We start from the raw sequence: 24769 nt of genomic DNA on the forward strand, positions 1-24769 counted from the left end.
ACTGCATAACCAGAGTAAAGCATGCAATGTATTGGGCATCTGTTCTGTCCAGATTTTCATGAGCACTGTCAGTGACACCCTTCGTTCAGTACTCTAAGTGCATAGTATAGTACTCTGCACACAGTAAATGTTCAATCAATACCACTGATTGACTGTTCAGTGGCAGATCCCCACAGTGTTTTATTACACAAGCTATCTCAACTCTGTGCTGCTCCATGCAAAATTCTCAAAACAATTTTAAAATATCTTTGAACAAAAAGTGAGCTGTAAAGTTGTACTAAAATGAGATGTGATTTCTTAAGTGACAAAACTCATGAATATACTTCTACACTATTGGATTTTTGCTTCTGCTGTACTCTCCCAATCACTAGTAGAGTGCTTTGCTCTCAGCAGGAACTCAGTAAATACCATCAGATAGTTCTAAGCACATGTGGAATGCCACTAGATTGTAAGCTTCTTGAGGACAAGGATCACGTCTAACAACTCTATTGTACTGTACTCCCCAACGTGTTTAGTTCAGTGCTCTGCACACAGTCAGCACTCAGTAAATACCACTGATTTATTAATTGTTGTGGTGATGCTTTTTAATCCAACAGAGTCTTTTATTTGGTAGAGTCAGTTACACTTTGCTTGACTTTTTTTTAAACCAATCCCAAAGATTTTTCCTTTGGAATGAGACTAAATTTTGCCTACCAAAATGTTACTGCCAAAACGTAGCTATACAAAACTTACTGTAGCTGCCCATCTTCGTAATTCTAAGATGAGGCGATAAGAGGCCGCGATAGTCATGTATTTCAGCTTGAGCTGGCGATCCAATTCACTCCAATTTAAATGAAACACCCCTGGAGCTTTAACAACATGAAGTTAGATTTCTGCTACTTACACTGCCACATCTACAGAACATGAATGAGAGTTGTTGCCTGTTTCACTGTCTGACCTACCCCAAACACTATTCCAGATTTTGAGTTCTCAAACAAAGCAGTCAGAAGAAACAACTTCATGTGAAATGGCAACTTCATGTGAAGCAACTTCAGACAGACTCTAGATGATTGAGAACACAAGTGCATCTTGATCTAACAGCCAAACCACAGTTGTTCAATTTTTTTGAGAGAGAATGGTGCAAACCTATCAGCAACATTAATTTGAACATATGAAGAGAGTAACCAATGTCTTAAATGAGCACTTCTTACACTGAACCGAATACAGCATCCAGTTCCTTAAAGATCACTTCCTGTTATCGTTTTCTCAGACTACTATGACTGACTGAGGATAGAATGCACAAGGGTCTTAGTCTTCATTTGAGAAATATGCATAATGTTTATAAAGCTTAAAAATGAATGGTATTTCTTGAAATTTAAGATCATTTCATGCTCAATGAATTCCTTTTTATTCCAAATAATTTAAGGGGCAAACCCATAAGATAAAATATCCAATCAGTGGTATTTATTGAGCACTTAGTGAAGAGCACTGTATGGTTGGAGAGTAAAATTATAATGTGAGCCTCATATGGGAGAGGGAATGGGTACGAGTCAATTATCGTGTCGCTACCCCAGTGCTTAGTACAGTGTTTGACACATGAAATTTAAATGCCACATTATTATTATTACAATAGATAAGATTACTGCTCTCAAGGATGATTATGTCTGATTCTCCCTTAAAGAGTGTAAGCTTTATGGGGGCAGGGAGAAATTCTTGTGCTCCTATTGTACTTTCCCAAACATTTAGTTCAGTGCATTTTTACACTCATTACGACTACGTTAATGAGACTAAGCAAGGCCTTTTTAAGGGGTCACTCAATTCATAAAATTGCTAAAAAATATAGTACCATAGAGTGAAGAAGTTGAGGATGCTAAACAAATGTTATGTGATGAAAAAACACTGGTTTTCTCAAGTATATTCCTATAACTCACAAAACAATAAGAGGAGACTAGGGAGCCACCAGCGATAAAAGTGCTCACTGGACTCTAAGGACTCAGCCAGGGTCTCCAGACACTCATCTTTATTACAGTCTTTTTAGTGGTAAAACACATTGACAGTTTTCTCAGAGAAAGATCTATCCCTGTGTGTTTACAGTATTTCTATTCTAGTAATCCTCTTTAATGCTGACAAATGTATTCTTGATACCGCTCATTTTTTGCACATCGGGATTTCAGAATACCGTGGTTTCGATGGAAATTCAACGGATGCATTACAATCTCTCCTCGACCTACCTCCGTGGTGTTTCTAATATTTAACTTCTGTGGCTTTTCATTACAGTTTTCTGTGGATTGAGCTTTGATATCTCAGTGTTGCTTTTAACGGTGCTGTGTGTCAGCATACTACACTGCAAATAGAAGTCGGCAAAAACACACATACACACATACTTCAAAAACCACCTCACTGGTGAGTTTGCTGACTATCCCCAATTGCTCTCACTCTGCAGCTTCGATAACACCCCCCATATAACCCTGTATCCACAATTATTTAATGTTCTAAAAACAATTTTCCATTCTTTTCTTTCTTTTCTAACTACTCATGCTTGAATGCTCTTTGGCATTTATAAATTTGTGTCACTTTGTTTTAAAAATAAATCAGGCATGAAATTGGTGTCAGGGCCCGTTTTTGTGAAGGACTAATGTTCTCCTTAGCATTTCCAGTCATCCTATTAATAAAGATGAATAAACTTTGGGGAGAATTTTAAAACCTGAAATGTGTGGAATTTCATTTTCCGTTTTTAATATTATTTAGGCAAGAATGAAAGAAATTCTTAAAACCCAAGAAAAAGAAAAAACCAAATTCGATTTGGGGTTGTATAACAGGTTGCAGAGAGAAAGGCATTCAAACTAAAACGCACAAGTCATCTGTCCCATGTTCAGACCTGCCTTATTTTGTTCTGTGTTCTGCCATATTTGCCAGGAGGGAGAATTGCGAGGAGATGTTTTTTGAAAGTTGTCCTTTTATATGGAAATTCAGATTCTAATTTAGCAATTAAAAGCTTTGGGTGTTTTCCCTGGTTTCTCTACCCAGAAACCAGGAATGTAGAAGCTGGTCTTTTTTATCCTGACCACATTTTGGGTGAAACATCGTAATTTTGAGTTTCATCTAAAAAGGATAAGACTGGAAACAAGCACAAGTGTGTGCACAAACACACAAACCAAACCTACAACCAACCCCCAATGACCCTTTTCGGTATGTTTATCTCTTCTGAGGTGCCAGGGTTTTTTCTATGTTTAACAAGGTAAAGTAGCGGGTGAATTTCCCTTATGGAGAGTAGAAAAACCGGGGAGGTGAGAAAAACAGGGAAACAAAGTTGAATAGCCAAACTGCCTGCAGTGAGTACTCAAAACCTTCTACCGCCCAGGACAAGTATCTCTTCTGCATATTGGTTAGAAGCCAACAGCCACTCCAAATTCACACTCAGAAAGCAAGGCAAATATGAGAATTGTCAGAACAGGACACCTGTCCAAGATTCCATCCAGTTTACTTAAAAGGATGCAATTCTGACTAAACAAATAACACCTGGGGAGATTAGAACAGAAGAAATTATAGCTCAAGTCCCATTCAAAATTTTGGGTAAGGATATTGAAATTAGGTGCAGACTGACATAATTAAAAGGCCAGAAAGAGAGGCAGTAAGCACAAATTTGACTCAGAGACTCTCACTGTGCAATGGTGTGAGAAATTTAGGAGATCAAGATTTCATTTCGAGCCTATGTTTAAAAAAAATTCACATCAGAGATCAGGCCATTGGTAATGGCACAAATCGGCATGCAACTTTACAGAAGAATGTTTTTTCATTCAGCAAAATGGAGCACATTCTCCACAGAGATGTACCAAGTTCCTTAATACCTCACTTTTTACCAAACTCGAATAGACACTCCCGAGTTAAATGATGCCCCATCTGGAAATGAAATTTTGGATGCAATCCTTTGGAACTTGACGCTTCATACCATTTTAGGGGCCTTTCCTCCTGCTAAACAGCTTCCATTTGGAGATCTCCTTTTATCTTAGCAAATTAGCTCCACTCCTACCCAATCGATTAACTGTATTTACTGAGTGCTTATTGTGTGCAGAGCACACATGGGAGAGAACAATATAACAGAGTTGGTAGACACATTCCCAATCCACAAGGAGTTTACAGTCTAGGGCGGGGAGACAGATGTCAATATAAATACATTAATGGATACGTACATGAGTACTGTGGGGTTGAGGGTGGGGTGGAAAAATCCATAAACTAGAATGAAGAGGAGGTGAGAAGGTAAAACGAGTAAAAGGTTCACTTGCCCTTTCATCTACTCAACATTATTATTATTATTCATTACTATTCATTATTCCTCCTTCATTGACTATTGGCTGGACTACTCTAACTCCTCCTCACTGGCCTTCCTACCACTGCTTCTCTTCTCTCTCACATTCTGCTGCTCATACCAGCTTGCTCCCCCCAAGTGCTTAGTAAATAATAATAATTACGGTATTTGTTAAGCACTATGTGCTGAGCACTGTTCTAAAGTGCTCAGTACAAAGAAAGCGCTCAGTAAATGCCACTTACTGATTGACATTGTGGAAATGACACTCTGAACATTAATTAATTAATAATGGTATTTGTTAAGTGCTTACTGTGTGCACTGTACTAAGAATATATCCCTCCCTTCCACAAAGGCCTCCCATGGTTATCTATTTCTCTGCCCACTTAAGAGTTGGATCGAAGGCTGTCTACTGCTGTTTCTTTCATACCTTTCTACTCTTCTCCTGCTTCACTTCATCTCTCACTAACCCTCACTAACTGCAAAGTTATTTCTGGGTCTCATTTCTCCAGTCACTGATCCTCACAGCTCATGCATTTTCCCTGCATGGAAGTTCCTTCTCTCTCTTTCCTGCCACACCTCAAGGCTCTTGTAATGAACACCTCCTCCAAGATATACTTCTCAACTTTCCCCACCTCCTCTGACCAATCGATCAAATGTATTTGTTGAGCACTTACTGAGTACAGAGCACTGTACTAAGCACTTGGTCTCCCACGAGTTAACAGAGTACAACAGAGTTAGCAGCCATATTTCCTGCCCACTCTGATCAAGTTAACACTCAGCCACTCTCAGCACTAATATGTATGTTAGTTTATGTGTTCCATTGATTTAATCATCTTTTGTTGGCTTTTCCTGAAAATAGCTGTAGAAATTTTCATAACCATTTGTATGTATCCTAACTCTCCAAAATCTATTCTGTCTTTCCCATTAGATTTTAAATTTCTTGAGGTCAGGGAGTGTGTCCTCTCCTGTTATTGTATGCCCCCAAGCATGTAGTACAGTTCTCTGCACACAGTCCATGCTCTAAAAATATCAATGATGTTGATGACTGGCAAGTCATAAGTTAAAGGGAAAATGAAAAAATACAGGGAAAGATCCAGACAAAGCATAAGAGGAGGCAAAGAATGCACAGCACCAATTTACTATCTTTCATTCTTTATAGGGGCAAGTGGAACAAGAAACAGAAAAATGCTCCACATCATGTGACTTATTAGGTCACATATCTATGCATTAAAAAATGCACTCACTCATATGGGAAGATTTAATGGCTCTGCAGTTGTTATCTCTATTGCCAAATGTCAAGCCATAAATTAAATCCTGGGCAATGTGAACTAGCAATTTTTGTGTTGCATCACCTCTATATCAACTTATCTGTTGATGAGTATTTTCAGAAACACATATAGCTGCCCTTCAGGTTTCAAATAATATCCTGAAGGGTTCCAAGATGATACTCTGATTTTTATCTGTACCTGTACAGATACCTGTACAACTATGGATGAATAGATTGATGTGAGTCTGCAAATATTCTGCTGTTTAGGCAGCATACTATCCCATAAGGACAGACAAGGAAGTAAATAACTGAATCAAGAAAGCTACACAGTCCTGTGGAAGACTATCAAATCAATCAATCAATCAATCAACAGTATTTATTATGAATTTACTCTGAGCATACCCCTATACTAATCACTTGGGAGAGTACAACAGAGAAAGTACAGTTCAACATGGCAACAAGATTCAGACCAAAATGAAGGAGCAAGGAAGGATAGTCATGCTCAATGTTCTTTATGGATTTACAATGTTCAACCTTCCATATGTTCCTTACATTTGACTTTTAGAACACCACCAGACATGCCACCCATGTGCAATAGTTAACACCAAGGGGTTAAAAAGGATCACCGTGAGATCCTAGAACTCAGCCAGACCACAGACACTGAAGCAAATCTAGTAAGATCTCACCATCACTGGATGGACCATGAGAGAGGACTGGATGACAGCAAGATACCCAAACTGTTGCTCTAAGAAGGACTGAAATGGGTAAGTATAAATGGAACTAACTTTTAGGATTGCTCCATGTGTCTTTAAACAAAACCTCCTAAATATACCACATAAATTTGTGTGAACTTAGGAAAAGGTTATTCGGTTTTATGGTGTGACATGAATAAGCTACTTAGTAGTTAGATTACCTATTCACAGTGTTTTCCATGGTTTAATAAGGCTTGGGATCATCCGAAAAGTTACATAATGCTTAGCACAGACAGTTCTGGGCCTTTCTATATTCTGCAGCTAATGACCAAATATTGTTGAAAATTTGGACACTAATTGTCCGATGTCGACACGCTATGCTTAATTAAGTACTGCTCATTTGAAGCTATGCTAATTGTTTTTCACAGGTCTCCTTCTTCTGTCCTTGCTGCATGCAAGTAAGTACAGGTTGGTATGTACATCTCTGTCACGTACTTTGTCACTGAACATACATCATCCTTTCTGCTTCATCCCCGATTAATTTTGCTGGCTTGCAGCAATTATCTCTCCCTTTGTGACTGACCTCTTAGCAAATGGAGTGCAGGATTGTGGGATCATTTCTCCCCGCCCCTCCATTTTTTTTTAACTACTTAATTGATCCTTCTCTGTCCACAAGAGTGTTCTGCAGGCCTAAACATATGAAATAGTTTGAAATAGAAGCAAAGAAGCAACCACCTCTTCGCTGAAACAATTGACAAAATAAAAAAAGCAAGATCTTGATAGTATCTTCTCATGCACCCTCTAACTTGGATCAGTTGATTAAAACTGCTAATGATCCATTTGAATCGATGACTTCTGGCTTGGAGCTATAATTTACTGCATTGGCGGATTAGTACAGATGGTTTCTGTAGATGTTGAGGTATCCCTCTTCCAGATTGCTTGTCTGCATCACATTTGGATCAATTCATCACAAACGAAGCAAGGAACGAAATAATCAGCCTCTACTATCTTAAAACGCTGGAGTTGAAGAAGGAGTAATACTGTTACGGTTGTCAGCTTTGAGGCTGTATGGTGGTTCACAGCCCATAGCCTCCATTTCTATCCTGTAAACAAAAAAATCTAATTCCATGTTGTAACTTTCAGAAGGAAAGATTTTTAGCACAGTAGTATCACATAAATAGTAGTGGTTCAGGATAACTCAGAAATATAAGTCTTCAACTGTTACTGCCACACTGTGAAATACAGTTTAAGTACTGGTTTTCTGCTCAAAGTAATGATGAAAAAAATAATAATAATGGTATTTATTAAGCAGTATATGCCAAGCATTCTACTAAATGCTGACATACATACAAGATCATCAGACTGGACATAATTCCTGTACCATACAGGGCTCATAATCTAAGTAGGAGAGAGTAGTATGTAATTGCCATTTTACAGATTAGTAAACTGAGGCACAGACAAGTGACTTGCCCGAGGTCACACAGCAGACAAGTGAAGCAGCATGGCCTAGTGGAACGTGTACAGGCCTGGCAGTCAGAGGATCTGGGTTCTAATTCTGCCTAGAGCACATCTGCTATATGAACTTGGGAAAGTCACTTAAATTCTCTGTGCCTCAGTTATCTCATCTGTAAAATGGGGATTAAATCCTACTCCACCCTACTTAGACTGTGAGCTCCATGCCGGACAGGGACTGTGGCTAAGATGATTATTTTCTATCTACCCTAGTGCTTAGAACAGTGCCTGACACACAGAGTACTTAACAAGTATCCTTTAAAAAAAAAATAGCAGGGGAGTCGGGAGTAGAACCCAGGTACTCTGAAAGTTTCCCTGAATGGTTCAAGCATGGCCAAGAAGCAAGAGTGTGGGCCTGAGAGTAAGGAGACCTGCTCTTCCCTTGCGTGACCTTGGGGTAGTCACTTAACCTCTCTGGGGCTCAATTTCCTTATCTGATACAACAGGAGTAAGACACCTGCTCATTTAGCCCCTTCGACTGTGAATCCCACCTGGGACAGTGACTCTGTCATATTTGATTATCATCTACATTTGTTCTGGCACTTAGTCCAGTGTTTTGATACAGAAACAATTAACAAATTCCATAATTATTAATGAATAATATTAACTGATCTGTGGACTTTTAAGTGTGAAAGTGATAATGGTACAATTTCCATGTACAAGAAGGACATTTCCTCTCACAGAACTTAAGAAAAAATCTCGACTAACTTTTAATTAAAAGTTTTGACTGAATCAGAGCTAGAGAGCTTTGGGAAACTGCCCTCAGGGGCCAGATCTTCTTCATAGAGAGCATTCTTTGCCCCAAATCTAAGCCATATTCCAGTGCAAGTCTCCTGCTGAAACCCAATGAGAGGAAGGTGATTTTAATGAGAGTCGAACAGAGGCGTCATAGACAGCAGAGTGATGACTTGTAAACTAAAAGCAGTTTTCCATTAGTGCTCTCTGGCAGAATGGATTTCTGTCTCTAGAACTAGAGATGATCAAACCTATTACTGAATATTGTCTTTATTAGGCAATCATATTTTTAATTTCTCAGAGATGGGAAATTAGTGTTTCTAATGTCTCTTTTAATAGATTCTTAATTTTCAACAATTATGGGCCTATTCCTCAGCTCAGAGATGCAGTTAGAGGTAGGTTTACAAATACTGGAACTCAGAAGAGAATGAAACGTACTCTCTAGCTTATCTACTAAGAGTTTGGCAGTTTTAAGAATATCAAGAACGTGATTATTCAAATCGAATCTATATCTACACAGGGACAGCTTACAGCTTATTTCATTTCTAACTACCCCAGTGCTTAGCCCAGGGCTTGGCAATCACTCAGTCTTATTTATTGAGTGCTTCTATTGTGTGCAAAACACATGTAGTAAGTGCTTTATAGACCCCGTAGATTGTTGGCAGGGGTCACAGGTATCAACACTGTAGTACTGTACTTTCCCAAGCACTTAGTATGGTGCTCTGCATAAAATAAAAGCCAATGATCAACTGATAAATGCCATTGATTGATTTAGTGCTATAATGAACGAATAATAATAATAATGATAATGATAGCATTTATAAACACTGTGTGCCAAGCCCTGTTCTAAGCACTGGGGTAAATACAAGTAAATCAAATTGGACACAGTCCTGTCCCACACGGGGTTCACAGTCTTAATAAGAGGGAGAACAGGTGGTATTTAATCCCCATTTTACAAATCAGTCATATGGAGCACTTACTGTGAGTACTAAGTGATGGAAATTGAGGCACAGAGAAGTTAAGTGACCTGCCCAAGGTCATACAGCCAGAAATTTGCAGAGCTGGGATTACAACCCAGGTCCTCTGACCCCCAGACCGTGCCCTTTCCACTGTGCTACCCTGCTTCTCAAATGTCCAAATCTTGACTGTCTATAGTCAGTGCCACTCCAGCGCTCACCTCCTACAAGTGATCTTCCCAGACTGAGCTCCCCTTTTCCCTCTGCTCCCTCTACCCCTCCTTCACCTCTCCGCAGCTATACCCTCTTTTCCCCCCTTTCCCTCTGCTCCCCCTCTCCCATCCCCTCAGCACTGTACTCATCTGCTCAACTGTATATATCTTTATTACCCTGTTTTGTTAATGACATGTACAGCACCCTGATTCTATTTATTTGCTATTGAATTTTAATGAGATGTTCTTCCCCTTGATTCTATTTATTGCCATTGTTCTTGTCTGTCTGTCTCCCCGGATTAGACTGTAAGCCCGTCAAAGGGCAGGGACTGTCTCTGTTACCGATTTGTACATTCCAAACGCTTAGTACAGTGCTTTGCACATAGTAAGTGCTCAATAAATACTATTGAATGAATGAATGAACTCCAGAGGAGATCCAGTGGAATTCATTACCAGGACAGATTTCCAGATATAGGACCCAGCCAATATCTTCTCCCCTACAGTTTTCTCAAATGGATTCCAAGCCTCCTGCATCACAGCTCCCACAAATCCTAAGAGTTTCAGAGCAGAACAGGGAAAAAAAACCCAAATCATGTCTTTCTGACCTCTAAGCACTTTGAAACCAGTTAGCATTTTCCAAGCCTCCTCCAACTCCCCCTCAATGTCCCACCTCCTTTCCTACCCCTTCTCCCAAAACAAAAAGTCATCATTTATGACTTCCTTTAATATTTCCATTATCTGGGAGCTGAGTTTTTTTCTTTTTAAATCCCTTAAAAGACAGAAAAATCTAACCAAAAATCATTAGGATACATTAAATTAGTTTGAAATTGACTGGTTATATTTGTCTACTGTTGGGAGTATTTGATTGATCAAAATAATAAAATTTCAAAATGTATATCTATGCTTTCATGTTCATGATACCATTTTATTTACTTGAAATATGTAGGATATCTATTATTTAAATGCCCAGGGAAAGGTGGTTCAGTAGGGTAAACACTCTCTTTCCAGTTGAAATCTGGATTATAAACTGACTTCTTCCCTATAACTAGCAACCTCCGTTAGAAAACCAGAAATTCGGGGAGGCAAATGCACACTGAAGCCAACAGTCTAAGCTGAGGGAACTTATATAAAACACCTCTTTGCACTATGCCTGCACTTAAGTCTGTACTAATGGCCCTTCTGTTTCACATGATGTAAATTATCTAATATATTTATCTTATTCATACCCATTCTGGGCCCAAGTAAAAATAATTAGAGATCCTGGGAGCCAAAGTCTTGTATATTCACAGTAACTGCATACTGGACACCTTAATGAAACACTTGATGAAAAGTAGCTGTTGAATAATCCTAGCAGTAGTTGGTTTTCTAAATTAAAAACAAAAAACAAAAAAAATCCCTTTGAAGACACCTTATAAAGTTGTGCCTCAAAAAAGAGGCATTTAAAAAAAATGTATGCATAAAAGTTACAAAAATCAGTTATCCTTTCCTCAGTATTTTAGAAACAATTGATTTTGCTTTAAAACGTCCATAAAGGAAAGCACCTCATAATAATAATTGCAGAATCTGTTAAACACTTACTCTTATGACAAGTGTTTTCTACAAAATATACTTTGGGACAAAACTTCAAAGCTCATGTAATAGAATGATCATCTGTGTAACAAAGTAACGATAAATCTCATGAATGAAAAGGACTCTTTGCTAATTTGAATGTTTATGGCAAACTGCATTTTAAGTAAAGCAGACACTATAGATAGAGGTGTTCTTTTGAGGAAACATTAAATTGTATTTATTTCATCCATTTTCAAAAGGAAAAGGTTCTTCTGGTATTTTCTAACTGCATGGTCTATACACAGGAATTCTGTTATGGAAGCTATTCATCTTTAAAACATAATGTAAATAGTACAAGTTTGTAATTTATATTGTGCCAAAAGAATTTTGGAAGACAAGTACTGATAAAAATGTCATTTAAATGTATCTGACCTGATTATTTTTTATCTATTCCAGTACTCTGAACAGTGTTTGGCATAGAGTAAGCACTTGACAAACATCACAATTATTTTCTAAACCAACTTTTGAAATTAAATACATATATTTATTTATATTATTATTACTATGTGTATGTCATGTGTGTCAGATCAGGAACACATGGTTTGCTATTCTGTTTGACATTTCATTTGGATGTTTTCTGTATGTAATTCTATTCAGTTCTGTGAGAAAGAAATACCTAAAATTTGGGGGCGGGGGTCTTGAGAAGAGAGATAACAAGAGGAGCAGAGGGAGAGAGAGGGGCAGAAGAAGAGATGGAGAGGAAAGATGAAGAGAGGATCGTTTGCTCCTATCCAAGAGTGAGCCAACGGCACTGAATCACTGTCCGTATGTGCTGGTGTGGTTGCATTACGCTAACACTGTAGCAGAAACCACCTATTTAAAAATTAAAACAAATGAGATGCTCCAAAAGGCATGCCCTGTGGTATGGAGTGGTTAAGCTCTAACAAGACTTGTTCCTTCAGATGTTCCTGATTTATAAAATGGAGAGATGCTAAGCGCAAGTTTTGTATACTGACAGTAACTTAAACTCGAAACCCTAATGAAACACTTGATGTAACTGTACTTTGAGCCATTTAATACAAACTCCATAAAGTTGATTAAATTGCATAGAGGATATCCAAAAGCAGATTTTTACAACTTAACACCAATACTACAAACCTCTCTCTCAGGTTTTTGTGAGAGTTGTTTCTTATTTTGCCCTGAAACATTTGGAATATTCAAATCTTGCTTGATGAAATCAGTCCAATCAGCTTCCCGACTCCCAATTCAAAATATAAATAGATGTGTTTTCTTCCCTGCATACTTCAGATATAAAATATGATCCTAAACACATGTAATATAAAAATTATACAAGGTCATTTAAGATCAATTTGTATTTTCAAGTTAAGGAGAAATTATTTGATTGCTTTAAATGTTTAACTGTTTACTGGGGAAAATAAAAGCACTTGCTAATTCATTGGGAAGAAAAAAATGGATATAGTCATTTTATTTTTGAAATTCATTCTTATAGAATAGAAAATCCAGTTTCTTTATGACTCATGAACTTGTTTCTGGTTCTGGGTCCATTGTAAAAACATATATTTTTACTTTTTTGCAAAGCTATGTCATGTGCCTAGAGGTTGTAATTCGTTGGGAACATTTTATAAATCTAATAAATCAAAGTAAAGGAAATGCTGAAGCAAATGCAAATTTTGGCAGGGAAATCAGATCTGGGCATTGGGAAACACCTGGGACATTAGTCAAATTAATATATGCAGCAGCCATTTTGAAACTTTCCCTTAGAAAGGCATTAAAATGGTAGTCTCCCCTACAAGGGCTACATTCACCTGTCCTCTGGAGATTACAGTCGTTTCTTACTATGTCCTTAGGGAGTAATACGTCATGAAAAAGGCCTTATGCATTTTGTAAACATTTAATACAAGGTCATTGGGCACCTTGGAATAAATGAAAATAGACTTTTGCATTCAATCAGATTCACAACTTAAAATTCCCAGGAAGGAATTTTCACATTCATTTTCCACAGGAGTTGAGCTCAAATTACTTTCATCCTTCATATTTTGGGTGACTTTTGGAGGTGATTTTTAGGAGAGTCTTTAATGGCTCGGGGAGATATGAATAGGAAGTTATCTGTTTTCCCCTTACTGCCAAACCATTAGTTCTCTGATGGTCTCTCAGATTTAGAAGTTTCTTGCCAGAATAATGTATGGGGATAATTAAGAACCGTCATTTTTTTTTTCATAGAATCCACAGACCGACTCTTTTTTAAAGAGTGCAGCCTTTAATAATGAGATTTCACTATTTCCATGTCAAGAAAGAAATGTCAACTTCTTTTGATGAGATGATACCTCAAGTTCACTCTCAAATTGCTCACACTTCACTCTGAAGATCAAGAAAAATGGCTGTGCAAGTATTATTTTGTAGGAATAGAAGGGCAGATCAAAGGTTCATGTGTTTTCTTGTCTAAGGGAAGGCAGAAGCAGCATGGCTCAGTGGAAAGAGCAGGAGCTTTGGAGTCAGGGGTCATGAGTTCGAATCCCAGCTCTTCATTCATTCAATAGTATTTATTGAGCGCTTACTATGTGTAGAGCACTGTACTAAGCGCTTGGGATGAACAAGTCGGCAACAGATAGAGACAGTCCCTGCCGTTTGACGGGCTTACAGTCTAATTGGGGGAGACGGACAGACAAGAACAATGGCAATAAATAGAGTCAAGGGGAAGAACATCTCGTAAAAACAACAGCAACTAAATAGAATCAAGGCGATGTACAATTCATTAACAAAATAAATAAATAAATAGGGTAATGAAAATATATACAGTTGAGATACAGTGAGCTCTGCCACTTGTCAGCTGTGTGACTGTGGGCAAAACACTTAACTTCTCTGTGCCTCAGTTCCCTCATCTGTAAAATGGGGATTAAGACTGTGAGCCCTCGTGGGACAACCTGATTCCCCTGTGTCTGCCCCAGCGCTTAGAACAGTGCTCTGCACATAGTAAGTGCTTAACAAATACCAACATTATTATTATTTTGATTTAAAAGACTCAAATTCTGCATGAGGAAAAATCCGAACAAGCAGGTTGATTTTATTTTCTGCCTCCTAAGGACATTTTTGATGACAGGTCATCTAGGCCAGAATTGAGGATTGAGTGCGGATGTTTGGGGACTGTACTAATATCTAACATACCAAAGCATCCGTAATGTATGGAAGAGACCGTGTGAAATGATGAGGGAGCAACAGAGACAGAGAGTTGTCCTACGTCGGAAGATACTATTGTCAGTGACATTATATCCCCTCCCCCTCATAGGAAGTGCAAACCAAAGTATACAGGATAAACTATATAGTGTATACTTCTACACCTCAAACCAGTGAAATCAACTTTTTATTTCTGAATAATCATTTATTAATAATTTTTAGCAGGCTATTCCTTGCAACGGCAAAATTTCTCCTCACCATTGTGTCCTGCCTCAGCGTGCAGAAGATGCTGGAACAAAATAAGAGTGCACAGGGGGCATAATTTTCACTTGTTGAGACAGAGTTACAGGGAGGGGTTAAATCCCTTCACAGATTAGCAGGGAGGAAAGCCCACGAGTCCTTAAGCTATCATTTGTCATTGATGTATTTCATTCAAGAAGGCAAAGAGTCTCAACTAGTGCGACCAGGATGCCAAGTCACTTTTAAGAAGTTGTTTTAATCTACATAAACAGTGCAAAATGTATAATTAATATTAACTTTTTATCTTAATTGCATCAGGTGTGCGAAAGGGATGGTTTTTATGTTTCTTCTGGAGAAATTCACTTGCTCAGACACAACCCTAAGCCCCACGCTATGAGATAATCATTATATTAACCACAACTATTTTTTTTCTTTAGCACAAGATTAAACATGGTACACACCCACAAGAATTCCAAGTGCTTTGTTCCCATGCCTCTCTGGAACCTCACTTATCAACCTACATCAGTTTTAACACACATTCTGTGGTTTTATTTCAACATCCCAGTCCCCATTTTCAGCTCTATTTGAGTGCTTTTTAGATTCCAACTTCTTGAGTGCAGGAAGGAAAAAATGGAGGGGCTTAATGAAATGAAATAATCAAGGAAATTCTCAATTATGTTTTTCTCACCTTAGCAGTTGAATGTTTTCAATTACAAGGTGGTTGATTATTATTAGGCATAATAATATATCATATGTAATTGACTATTATTTTATCAATTATAGTATTTAGACTAATTTTACCATACTATATAATTAATAGGAAGTACTTATATACTCCTACTGTTCTATAATTATTATTGAAAATAGGGGTATCTATTAAGCACTTCCTATGTGCCAAGCACTAGACGAGATTAAATGAATCAGATCAGACTTAGTCCCTGAACCACTTGGGGTCACATTCTATAGGGGAGGGAGGGCATGTTTTAAATCCCAATTTTAGAGATGAGGAAACAGACACTGAGAATTTAAGTGATTTGCCCAAGATCACACAGAAATAAAGAGGCAGAACCAGGAGAACCCAAGTCTCCTAGTGCTGGAATCTTTCCATTATGTTACACTGCTCTCACTGCTATCTGCAATGACCTAGGCTGCACAATAAATGAGGATTTTTTTTGCACAAAGTGTAGAACATTAGAAAAACAACCAAGTGGATGTGCATGAATCCTTCCTTTATCAGCACCAGGAAGAAAAAAAAAAGGCAGCCTAAGTAGAAACGGAGAAATCGACATACATCACCAATTCCCCACTTCTCTTTTGTTTCTGCCTCCCTTTTCCTGTTCAAATAAGACACCTAAAATATTAGTTTGAAGAAGTCTTTTGAAAGAAGTCAAATTTTCTCGCAACAGTAAAAATATTGCCTATCTGAATGCAAAAAAGCCGACTGAAAGATGTCTCCTTTCTATTTCTTCATAAAATGAAAAAAAAAATCAATACAGCTAGCTTCTCCAGCTTTTAAAGAACTTAGTACTGCAGAGAAATAACAGATTACAATACTGAGACAATGGAGACCTTTTCGTCTCTCAGACAAAAGAAGGTCCAAGACTGTTTGGCCCAGGACTATGTCCAGCAATTGGATGAATTGTAGGGAATACATGAAGTTGAAGTTGGGATTCCCAAACAGTCGATGCATGGGTCATTTGTAGAAACTTTAGGCCAGTAACAAGTTAGATATTCAAATGACCATGCATAAGGGAAAACACAAAGCAGTTTCGGCTCTTCAGTTGTTGCTCACACAAATGTGTTAAGCACCCCTAAGAAGCTACTGTTCCTAATCAATGCTGTTGCCCTTGAAGGATATTCAAAGGGCTGGAGAATTAAAAATGACTCGCCTTCCTTAGATAAAAGAAACCCCCCTACCCATTACTTATATAAAAATATCTGCACCAATCCTCAAACTCTGCTCCCAAACAATCCTCTCTCTCCCTTGATACCCTGAATCTTGTTATTCAGACAAATGCTGGGCACAATAAAATGGATCTCATCTTTGAGAAAAAGAAAAACACTGTTGAGCCTGCTAGTGTAGAAAAGTAATGAGAAATCTGAGCTGAAGCAACCCCAAGGATATAAAATTAACAGCATAAATTATGTTGACAAGGTCTATAAAAAGAATTAACACCTGCCCTTAAAATGTATAGTGAGATGAATGTTTGACAGAAAAATTTGTATGATGCGTAGTAGTGCAACCTCTTTAACTCACCTATGCAATGGCTACCACCACCTCATTATGCTTTCTTCTACCACAGCAAAATGTCGGTATCTTGGGAAATGCATCACTCTATTACTAAGCCACCCCCTTATTTATCCCTCTGTATCTGAAGTACATTCGGAAGCCGACTGGAGTGAAGTGATCGCCACCCTAACTAAAATGCAAGACCAATGGTGTTCCCCAATGATTTGTGGTAAATGCAACTGAAAAAAATACTCTCCACATCTTCAAAAAATCAAAAACCTGCAATTTGTGCATTTAATAAACTAGGGGGACAATACTGGGAAAAGGGTGGAGGGATAGAAGTGCCACAGATCTCACGACTTCTCACGTGGACTGTGGTTTCAGGCAACCTCAAAAACATTTCAAGAAACCACGCAGGGGATTCACAAACAACTTTCACTCCTTACTTCTAATTTAATGAGTTGGGCAACTCAGTTTCACACTAGCATGGGTGGATTTGAAAATCTAGTCGATTAGTTGTAAACAAAAGTCTGACGGTGTTTCAAGGTTCATTATAGAACTAAAACATCAAAACTCCATCTGTCTAAGGAACCCTGAGCTCATCTATATTGAGCCTCCCCAGCTAAACGCCTTCTTCAAGCCAAGGATTTCCACAATGAATGAACACCCACCCCTGCCATTCTCTCTGCAGAAAGTCATTTTTACTGCAAAGGGTTTAAACTCAATAGGCTGTTTTCATGAATTTTCGTTTAGTATTTTTCCCCTTCTATCATTCCCATCCAGAATCAAGCTGATTATGACCTCAATGTAACATACAAATAACTGGGACCTTCTGCAACCCAATGGATTCACGACAGGACTGAAAAATTCCCAAGCCTCCAAATTCACTGATGAACTTGTGAAAGGGCCAGATATGTGGATCAGGCCTATATAATCGTGATAAAGCATTGGGGTAATGTGTTAATTAAAGGCGATGGGAGAGCAAATGATCAGATATGCTAGTTAGCTCCCGAATGTTTTTGCTAATGGAGAGTAGCACTTGCAAGGAAACCCAGAGTTGGCCCCCCAAATTTCATTTAATCAAGTCACCCCTCGTTCCCCATCACTGTTACCAAACCTGCTGAGAAGCAGTAAAACCAACTCCCATGATTTACACTTCCTCCCCTTCAATTACCCCTGCTACAACAATAGCCTGGATGAAGCTACAAACAGCCACTGGAGGAGGAAGACAGGAAAAGAAATGTTCCGAGCCATTATACAGGCTGCCCTGTGTGTGAGTAATCAGGAGTGCAAACTCCACATGCATGACTGATAGCCATACTATGCTTCCTTCGTGTCTTTATCACTAATGGAGCCGGGCGCAACACCTACCTGCTTGGCCTGTGGTGATACTGACGGCAGCAAAAAGTCTCTGGGAACGGCTCAGGTCGGAGACCCCATTCACAGCCTCAACTTCAAATGTGTAATTGGCATGGGCTAGCAGGTCCGTGACCGTGACGAAGTTATCTGCTAATCCACTTTGCTGGGGCAAGTAGCCAACGTTACTTCCGCAAGGAACGCACTCGCCCTGCTCCCAACTGCATCGCTTACACAACACTCGGTAGGTAACGTCATTCCTTCCTCCGTTATCTGCTGGAGGGTTCCACTCCAAGCTCACCGTCGTCTGGTTAATATTGAAAATGAGGTTCTGTGGTGCAGATGGTGGCCCTGGGCAAGAAGATAAAGATAAAAAAAATCTGCTGTGTGATCTTGGGCAAGTCACCTAAATTCTCTGGGCCTCAGTTAGCTCATCTGTAAAATGTGGATTAAGAGTGAGAGCTTCATGTGGGACAGAATCTATATCCAACCTGATTAATTTGTAGCTACCCCAGCATTTAAAACAGTGCTTGGCACAGAGTAAGTGCTTAGCAAGAACCATAACCATTAAAATAATAATAATAATAAAATGCATGAAATCAATTTGGGGCATTGGACTAGTGGTTCAATTACTGAGGCACAAACATGCTAAAATGCTGCACTTCACATAAACATTTCATTACACTGACTACAAAAGCTCTGTAAAGACTTACTTGAATTGACTTGGCATTCAGTTTCGTTTATTTTCCATTCAACATTTAAAGTCCCAAACAGAAAAACAACTGTCTTTATATTTACTGCCACTGACTTTAGCTATTTTTCTTTTATGTGATTAAAAAAGATCGGCTAACGTTCTTCAAAAGCCAAGTCTTGTAGTTATTTTAAAATATTTCCCCCTTTTAGTCACACAGCACAGAATGTAGTTAGTCATTCTAAGCGGGCACTGCTATGATTTGGAGGAGTATCTGGGATCATCCTTGGATTTTGGACTCTTGAAAATTCATTAATTGAAGCACCAATTTCTGTAGGTTGTTCTATTTGGAGATGGAAATTAATCCAGAACCCATTACCTTTCAAATCCATCCTGGATGCAACTCATTTTAGTTTATTCCTTTTAAAAATGGGTCCCACAAGGTAGATGGGAAAATGTACAAACCACAGGAAGACCACACAGACATTCTTCTAGTTGTAACTTATTATATATTATCCAAAAGCAGGGCTTTGCCAAGGATAGGTCATGAAAATATGAAGATGGTATTTAATGTGATTCACGATTTATATTATATTTTCTTTTTGAGGTCCAATTTCATGTTAATATAAAACTATTTCCAATGTACCCAGGGAGTGGAATAACTATTCTACACAGCACACTTCAAATGACTGCGATCGGTTACTTAAAGAGGACCATCCTTGAGGCTTGACTGACTATTGACTCACTTGTGCAAGCGACATACGGAGGATCAGCGAGAGCTCGGTAGTAGCCATCCTCACAATCACATCGGGAAGATCCTTCTTTGTCTGAAAAACTGTGGCTTGGACACCGTGAGCACTGCAGGTCTTGGGAAGAAGATTTATAGAATCCGCGTCCACAAGCTAAGGAAAAAAAACGTGAAAATATGAGCGCCAGCAAATGGACAATTTCCTCTTCCTTCTGCAATGGTCAAATGTGACTGACATATACAGGCATAGTGCTTGAACATGTAGTAATCCATGAGATGGGGTGCCAACAGCCTAATTTCTAATTTTTTGGTATTTGTAAATGCTTACTATGTGCCAGGCAATGTACTGAGTGTTGGGTAGATACAAGTTAATTAGGTTGGACACAGTCCATGTCTCACACGGAGCTCAAAGTGTTAATCCCCATTTTACAGATGAGGTAACTAAGGCACAGAGAAGTTAAATGACTTGCCCAAAGTCCCAGAACAAACATGAGGCAGAGCAGGGATTAGAACCCAGGTCCTTCTGGCTACCAGGGCAATGCTCTATCCACTAGGTTCCGCTGTTTTTTGTGGTATTAACTCAAATGCGGACAAACTGCACAAACAGCTTCAAGAAATAACATTTTGTGATGCCCAAACTTCACACACTAGAAAAATGACCTAGGACAATTTAGGTGTATGATACTTGGGTAGAAAAATGAAAATCTTAAGTTTCCACCACAATAAGTACAAGTTCTATGTTTATTATAGACGATGTGTTTTGGAGTTATAATTCTCAATCAGGTTTTACACATTAGGAACACTTCTTTTCCTTTTGGATATTACTTTAACTTATAAAATTAAAATCTTAATGGACTTGTTATGCTTGCTTTTGAATATAAGAACATTCAAAACTTTTCATGTGGGAACAGCAACAATATGTGCTAGAACTACTTTGGATTCATTTCGTTAACTATTAATGATTATTTCAACAGCTTCAAGTGATTAAATGTTCCATTTTCCATTAGTTACCTTTATGGTTACCAAACCTGACAGAATTTTCTGAATAGGGAATGACTGTAACACTTGAAACAAAGGAAATCCTACATTCATAAACAGAGTGTGACCTTATTTCACCTTTTGGAGAAGGAACATAAGGGGGAACACATTCTTACCCAGCAACTACTGCCAACCAAAAGCACACAAGAGAACAGAACTCCTCTGAAAGCCTCTAATGAAATTTCAACTCTCTCAATTGCTCTAGCTCATTTTATTTGCTATTCATCAGGCACCCTGCAAAGGCTAATTTCAAGTCTTAAAACTGCCACCTATTTTTTTTGTAGACCTTCAGTGGATCTCAAACCTAATAATGATAAATCAAACCACATTACAAAGCAGCAACTATTTAACGTCGATTCAAAAAGTAGAAATCTGGCCCAAATGAATATGGACAGCAGTTTTTCTGAATCTGATTTCCTCCAAGTTATTCAAAGATGTTACTGAATTCTCAAATAGTCATCTCCTGAGAAAAGCAAACACAACTTCTGATTCAGGTTGCCTGTTTTTCCAATAGAGGCTGTGTATTCCTCTGTGTTAGATACATTGTCCAATGACCTTGAGATAGGCATAACCTTTGGAAAGTACTGCTATTATCTGGCACTCAAAATTTTACTTACTGTCTTTTTGAGTCACTACCCCAAAACACAACTGCTTCCCATGCACTCCAAGAAATACCACCTATCAGTGGGTGATAACTTTTTGTGTGCCTAAAAAGAGCCCGAGGCAAGGACAAGTGATACGGCTGTGAGTTGCTGAACCTTTATCTGTTTGCTTAATTTGATACACCAGTGCCAGTCAAAAACCAATCTGCTGACTACACAACAGTTCTTCATCTCGGTTTGCTAGACCAGTTCCTACAATGGTGAGGAAACAATCCCTCAAATTCACCCTTCCATCATATGCACCTCTGGAGAACAAAGAAAAGCATAAACACCTACTATAAATCCTTATCTAGAATACAAAGTTGAAGTACAGAGATGAAGAGCGTTATTTTTTCATTCCCTAAGTAGTAAAACAAACATAAAACCCCTTTAAATTATCTTCTACGGTTTCACCTAGACTTTTATCTGAGTGGCCAGTTGCTACTTAAAATTGGAGGTGTACATTTCTGATTGCACTTCAAAGGAATAACTGCCCATTCTAGCCTGTGGGAGTGAAAGTCCTTACGGCTGGTGCAGACTATAAGCAGAAGGTTCAAACAACCCTATCACAGCTCCCTTTAGTTCTCATGAGGGCGCCTATATGCCTCATTTAATAACCACTATTTCCATGTGGGCACCTCATAAACAGTACAACCATTCAGGACATAGCTTGATGGCATAAAAAATGGCTACCCTGATTATTTCAAAAGAGCAACAAAGAGCCCCAAATTGCTATCTCTTCCCTAGGTCAAAAGAAATGGCTGGGAATTTTCGAGGTTACCAGAAAGAGCATGATGTGAAACACATAATTACCTCATGGACTAGGAATTGGATATTGTGTGCTTATTCTTTCAATAGCCAGTCAGCCTTAATTTTCCAAGCATATTTCTTCTCAAGAATTCATAGCACTTGAATAAGGAGAGAAAACTACCAAGGATTACTCAAGGATTTCTAGACCCATTTAACATGGGAGAATATCAGCAAAGACAGAGGAATTCAAAAGAGATGCTCCATCTTTAATATTTCTTATGCTCCTAGCAGGGATGGAGCAACGTTCTAGGGAGAAAATACAATCTTTATGTATATCCAACTCTCCTTGATGTTGCATGCTCTCTCTCTCTCTATTTATACACACATACACACATGTATATATGTGTATATGCACACTCTTCTGATATAGAATAGTACTCCACTCCTGTACACTCACTCTCTTGGAACTCATCCATTCATATGATTTTATGCAGATAACTCCCAAATTTACTTTTCCAGTCCCAGGCTCACACCTAATTGACAACTTTGCATTTCCTCTTTCCTCCAGGCCATCTCCACATGGATATTCTGCCAACACCTCAACTATAAGCCTTCTAAAACTGAACTGAACCCATTTCTCCTCCCACCTTTCACATATGAGAACAGTGCTTGGCACTAGTAAGCACTTAAATACCATAATTATTATATCTGTTGATAACACTACCATCTTCCCTGTCCTAGAAACCTGAAACCCTTTCATCATCCTCAAATCCTCATCTCTCTTAGTGGTGGGATCCTCTTGAAGCTTCTCCACTAAGATCATTTCACTCCCTGAATATCAGAATCCTATTGTTATCTCTCTGAATGATTCACAGCTATTCTACACTGAACCACAAAGTCTAAGATGGCAATAAGGATATAGATGAATACCCCAGATAACCAAAAAATATAAGACTGGAGAGAAAGTGTAACAATACTGGTGATATCTGTTAAACCCCCGTATGATATGCCAAGCACTGCACCAAATGTTGAGATGGATATAAGTTAATCAGGTTTGAAGTATTCCCTGTCCCTCTTTGGACTGACAGTCTAAGGGTGTGTGTCTAAGGGGTGGGGAGGAGGGAACAGGAATTGAATTTCCATTTTACAGATAAGGAAATTGAGGCACACAGAAGTTAAGTGACATGCCAAGGTCACACAGCTGGAAAGTAATGGAGTTGAGATTAGAACCAAGGTTCTCTGATTCCCATATCCATGCTCTTTCCACTAGTTCATGATGCTGAGGGGCAAGAAAAAAAGAATTGGAATCTTTTTGCCTGGTAGCTGTTGAAACTAGGAGTGAAGATACAAGTTTTGTTTTGTTTTTTTTTTTTAAATTGGTATTTGCTAAGAGCTTACTATGTGCCAGTTTACTGAATTAAGAACTGTGGTAGGTAGATACAAGCTAATCGGGTAGGACACAGTCCATGTCTCACATGGGACTCACAGGATTAATCCCTACATGGCAGATGAGATTACAGAAGCACAGTGGAAGTTCAGTGATTTGCCTAAGGTTACACAGCAGCCAAGTGGCAGAGTAGGGATTAGATCCCAGGTCCTTCAGACTCCTAGGCCCATGCTCTATCCACAAGGCCATACTGTGTCTCCTTGCTCTTAGCCTAGTAAAAGGCAATGGTCTACTTAATTTATTTTTCTTTCTGAACTGAGAGAATCATCTAGCTTAATACCTTTCTTATTTCCAAGGTGTACCAATGGAATTCTTTATGGACAAGTGATCCTCGGACAACCAACTATTTCTTGTCTATACACATTAAATATGTCGGCCTCCTAGTGTGAAATCCAAACATTAATGTAGTTGAATTACTTTTCACTCTCATTCTCTCTTTACTGACTAGAGTGTAGCCTTATAATAACTATGATATGTGCTTTTGTAGGAAAAGTTCGTGTTGCAATGAGAAACATATTATTTTAATTTACTGGCATTTTGAATGTCTCAATTTTAACTGATCTTTAAATTAATAGTGCAATGATGCAGTATCGTATGGGCTTTTTTAAAAAAAATCTATTAATCATTTTGGAAAGATTTTTATTTATAAAACACCTTACCTACTACTTAGTACATACTTGGGTATTAACAATGTGGAAACGTGGGTTTAATTCCTCTCCGAGTTTCCTAATTCCTGGGGCCTTTATGAATAAAACAACATAAAATCATTAGCCTACGGTAAGGAACAATAATCTTGTCAGATTTCATAACTTAAGAAAGCTTAGACATGGTCAGCCCTCAAATGGAGAAAAAGTTAAGGACAGAGGAAGCTGTGCAACACATGGGCTTTCTGTTCACCATCCTATGGCCATTTTGGCTATCTATCTTCATTTCTTTGGTGCCTTTTCCATTTTGTCTTCTACTTTTTCTTTTACCTTTCGTATTTCATCTCTACACTATTTTCATGAAATGGAAAGAGCAATTGCTTCTATGAAACTGTATCGATTCAAATTATATTCAGATTGCATTCTGGGGTTTAGGCACTGCAGACCAGGAAAATGGTAGTCAACTTTCTGAAAAGTATATGTCTGTACCTATTTGAATTTTTCGTTACAGTTTGTCACCCTAAAATCCTATAGTCAGCAATGAGGTCATTTATTTTTCCCGTTTAAATCGTACATCCTCAGGCA

General features: G+C 38.4%; 1 protein-coding gene across 11 annotated transcripts in view; it reads right to left on the bottom strand.

Moving 5' to 3' along the window:
• Window positions 1-24769, bottom strand: part of EPHA7 (EPH receptor A7) — a 172774-nt gene that overhangs the window by 98089 nt on the left and 49916 nt on the right. For all 11 annotated transcript variants that reach the window (XM_029047299.2, XM_029047301.1, XM_039914775.1 and 8 more), the window contains 2 exons: window positions 19663-19818; window positions 18241-18576 (listed from right to left, as the gene is read on the bottom strand). In XM_029047299.2, coding sequence (XP_028903132.2) covers window positions 18241-18576; window positions 19663-19818 — 492 coding nt within the window. The remainder of the gene's footprint in view (window positions 1-18240; window positions 18577-19662; window positions 19819-24769) is intronic.

Source organism: Ornithorhynchus anatinus, chromosome 19 (assembly GCF_004115215.2).
Source record: "Ornithorhynchus anatinus isolate Pmale09 chromosome 19, mOrnAna1.pri.v4, whole genome shotgun sequence".
NCBI classification, from domain to species: Eukaryota; Metazoa; Chordata; class Mammalia; order Monotremata; family Ornithorhynchidae; genus Ornithorhynchus; species Ornithorhynchus anatinus.